At 38.4% G+C, this 4,461-nt stretch overlaps 1 protein-coding gene across 1 annotated transcript; it reads right to left on the bottom strand.

Annotated features, from left to right (window-relative positions):
- Positions 1–1,790: 1,790 nt before the first annotated feature.
- Positions 1,791–4,239, bottom strand: LOC101966970 (olfactory receptor 56A4). The gene is made up of 2 exons (XM_005341121.2): positions 3,991–4,239; positions 1,791–2,486 (listed from the first exon to the last, which is right to left on the bottom strand). The coding sequence occupies exons 1-2, from the start codon at positions 4,237–4,239 to the stop codon at positions 1,791–1,793; spliced, it is 945 nt and encodes a 314-aa protein (XP_005341178.2).
- Between the last annotated feature and the right edge of the window lie 222 nt (positions 4,240–4,461).

Genomic DNA, 4,461 nt, shown 5'->3' with positions numbered 1-4,461 from the left:
AGAAACCCAGAATAGCTGAAGCATCCTTAGCAAGCAGGTGGCATCACTCTACCAGACCTTAAAATGTACTACATTTTAGGAGCAAATTTTAGCAAATACACATCAGATGGAGCACTAATCTCTAGGATATAAAAAGAATTCAAAAATTTTAACACCAAAAAAACAAATGAGCCAATCAATAAGTGGGTCAAGGAACTGAACAGATACTTCTCAAAATGATATATAATCAATCAAAAATTTATGAAAAAATGTTCAACATCTCTAGCAATAGAGAAATGTCAATCAAAACTACTCTAAGATTTCATCTCACTCCAGTCAGAATGGCAGCTATTAAGAACACAAACAATAATAAGTGTTGGTGAGGATGTACGGATAAGGGCACACTCATACACTGCTGGTGGGACTACAAATTGGTGAAATCAACCTGAAAATTAGTATGGGGATTCCTTGGAAAATGGTGAATGGAACCACATTTGACCCAGCTCTCCCACTCCCCAGTTTATACTCAAAGGACTTAATAATAGCACATTATAGGAACACAGCCACAACAAAGTTTCTAGCAGCACAATTCACAATAGCTAAATTGTGGATCCAACTCAGATGCCCTTCAGTAGATGAATTGATAAAAAAAATGTGGTATATGTACACAATGGAATACTACACAGCATTAAAAGAGAATAAAATCATGGCACTTGCACATAAATGGATAGGAAGAAAATAAATGCCAATGTCTTCTCTGATATAAGGATGCTGATTCATAATGGGGATGGGAGGAGGGAAACATGGGAGGAATAAATGAACTTCAGATAGGGTAAAGGGGAGGGAGGGCAAAGGAGGGAGGATGGGGGTAGGAAAGATGGTGGATTGAGATGTAGATCATTATCCCAAATACATGTATAAATACACAAATGGTATGAATCTACTTTGTGTTAAACCAGAAACATGAAAAATTGGTTTGACATGTATAATATGAATTGATTTGCATTCTGCAGGTGTATATAACAAATTAGAATAAATAAAATTTAAAAATTTTTAAAATACCATTCTGATGACTCAAACTTCTATTCTAAGCTTTTAGCTTACCCTGATAAACATCAGTTGCTTACTTTTACTTCTTCACTCAGATACTTCAGTCATTTATAATATACAGTCATGAAAAGAATTGGTATAGAAATGAAGTTCATCAAAAGCTGATCTTCTGATACTATGGACCAAGGTAGCTTCTCAGTTAATGGCAATTTCAGTATTTCAATTGTTCTTGCTAAAAGTCAGGGTGTCCTCCTTTAATCCTTTCCAGCTTTTACACTCTACATATAGACTCTGTAAATACGGTGGACCCATAACTTCAATATTCACTCACCACCTTAACCTTAGTCATTATCATTTTTAACCCAAATTATTGAAAGAAAGGCTTTATTGTTTTCCCCAATCCTGTTCATACCCACCATGTTCCATTGAAAGTGCTTCCTCATTGTTGCCTATAAATTAAATGAGACTTACTCAGAACGTAAATACTGAAAAGAACATAGAGAGTATTAAAAACGTTTTTAATGACTAATTGAGAGATTATTGTGGTACAAAGTAAAATGAAGAATGTAAAGGATATTTAAATGTGGCTTTAGCACATATTGTAAAGAGAGAATGAGGATGAGTATTTTGAATGTAGTTTAGAAAGTTTGGGATGAAGATGAAAATAGACCCATGGAGGCCATATGATATCCCTTGAGATATTCAGATGAAATCAAGACATATCCAGATTTCTACAGTCCCTGATCTTGGATTCATATCTCTCAAGACCAGGATTTGAATAATTTGATGATCCCCTGCTTAATTTCCTGGGTACAAACTCCATAAACAATGGGGTTGAGGGCTGGTGGAATGAGGTGATGCAGGACATTGAGAAGAATAGGTACCTCTGAGGGTATCTTCTTTCCTGCCTTGTTTGTGAAGATGAAGACTAGCAGCAGTGTATAGAAGAAAAGTATAAGAATAAGATGTGAACCACAAGTACTCAAAGCCTTGGTGGTGGCACCTCCCGACTGCAAGCTTGTAACAGCCCTCAAAATGAAGCAGTAAGACAGCAAGATGAGCACCAGGTCAGAACCTAGAAGGCACCAAACACTCACGAATTGATAGAGCTTATTGAGGTGAATATCCCCACAGGAGAGCTTGGCTACAGAAATATTGGCACATATACAGTTCTCCACCACGTTGCTGGCACAGTAGTTGAGCCTAGCAGCCAGGACTGGAGTAGGCAGGGTGGCTAGCAGATTGCGGAAGATAATGAAGAAGGCTGCATTGATGACAAACTGCTCTGTGATGATGGAGGAGTAGCGCAGTGGGTGGCAGATGGCCACATAGCGATCATAGGCCATGACCAGAAAGGTGGAAGATTCCATGGGGAGGAAGGTATTCATGATGAACATCTGCAGGAAGCAACCTGAAAAGCTGATGGTCTTCATGTTGAACCAGAAGATGAGCAGGACCTGCCAGAATCATTGTTCTCAAAAACACTGTATATTCATTATCATCTTAGAGCACCTAAGTCTTATGAAAAAGCTCAGAAGGTTTGTTAATACCAACCCACCCTAAAACCACAACCCCACAACCCGCCAGGACACTATCTTCATTTCAAATCCTTTCTAAGCCCATCTCAATCTCAAAAGTCTAACTTATACCCTTTCTTAATTCTAGAGACCAAACTTTGGTTTAAAATAAACGCTTATTTGTATCCCTATCCTATCCTGATCTCTATGATTCTTACCCAAACTCCAGTAGGTTTATCGGCCCATCACAGGAATTTTCAAGAAGTCCCTCCATACACATAAGAAACCTTTTACAACAATGTTTCCTATCACAGTACATGATACAAATGTACATCCAATTACATTTAGAAAGAAAATTCTAGAGCCATGGAGTGTAGGAGTAGAATAATTCAGATGTTAAAATAGGTAAGAAGAGAATTTAAATTTTAAATATCACTTAGATATTGAGAGATGATCTGTCCACTGGAAATAATGAAAACTTAAAAAAAGACATGAACATAAAGAATAAGAGGGCATATCTGTGTGGGATCTGGTGCAGTGGTTTTCCATTAGGGATGGGAGGATTCATAGAAGCAAACCAGCATATTGTGTAAAAAAGAAGGTTGAAATCTGGAAAACAGTATTTAGATTCCTTAGAATATTTAGAATGGATCCACCATTTGACCCAGCTATCCACTCCTTGGTTTATATCCAAAGGACTTAAAAACATCATACTACAGTGTTGCAGCCACATCAGTGTTTATAGCAGCTCATTGACAATAGCTAAACTGTTGAACCTACCTAGATGCCCTTCAATAGGTGAATGGATAAAGAAACCATGGTATATATACAGAATGGAATATTATTACTCAGCAATTAAAGAGAATAAAATCATGGCATTTTTAGGTAAATGGAAGGAGTTGGAGAATATCATGCTAAGTGAAGTAAGCCAATCCCAAAAAACCAAAGGCCAAATGTGATTAGTGGATGCTGTTCCATAATGAGAGGAGAATATGGGGGGAATGGAAGAACTTTGGATAGGGCAAAGAGGAAGAAGGGAAAGGGAGACGGCATGGGAGTAGGAAAGTTGGTGGAATGAGATGGACATCATTACCCTAGGTACACATATAAAGACATGAATGATGTGAATCTACTTTGTATACAACCAAAGAAATAAAATATTGTGCTCCATTTATATACTATGAATCAAAATGCATTCAGCTATCATGTATAACAAATTATAACAGTAAGGATGGAAGAAAGCAAGGAAGGAAGGAAGGAAGGAAGGAAGGAAGGAAGGGAGGGAGGGAGGGAGGGAGGGAGGGAAGGAAGGAAGGAAGGAAGGAAGGAAGGAAGGAAGGAAGGAAGGAAGGAAGGAAGGAAGGAAGGAAAGAAGGCAAGAAGGAAGGGAAGGAAGGAAGGAAGTTAGTTGACTGCCTGGAAGAAAGTCTATGGAGGGTCTGACCTTGGGGATGACTGTGAGGCAGAGGATGACATCCAGCAAAGAGAGGATGGCCAGCAGGTAGTACATGGGCTCATGCAGAGATGCTTCCTGCCAGATGGTCATTAATAAAACAAAGTTGGCCCCCAGGGCCAAAACCAGGAGAGGAGCCAATAGGATAGAGAGCCAGTGCTGTGTATTCTGCATGCCTGGAAAGCAGATCATCAGGAATTCAATCACCTGTGTCCCTGTGTTGTTTGAGGATAATGCCATGGCCATCAGGTGGGGCTGGAAATGGCGGAAAGAAAAGAGTCAGCAATTATTAATAAACTCCTAACTGATCTGTGTGCCTCTATTCTAGGCTTTCAGTTTTATCCACAATTCTACAGAATAATTCTCTCCATTAAGTTTAAATTAGACTATATTGTTTAAATTGTTTTCCAATAATACTCAATATTTTAGGAGTAAATAATAACTCCCTTCACATGACTATGT

The sequence above is a fragment of the Ictidomys tridecemlineatus genome, chromosome 4 (assembly GCF_052094955.1).
Source record: "Ictidomys tridecemlineatus isolate mIctTri1 chromosome 4, mIctTri1.hap1, whole genome shotgun sequence".
Lineage (NCBI taxonomy): Eukaryota > Metazoa > Chordata > Mammalia > Rodentia > Sciuridae > Ictidomys > Ictidomys tridecemlineatus.
This window is presented reverse-complemented; position numbering and strand designations above follow the sequence as displayed.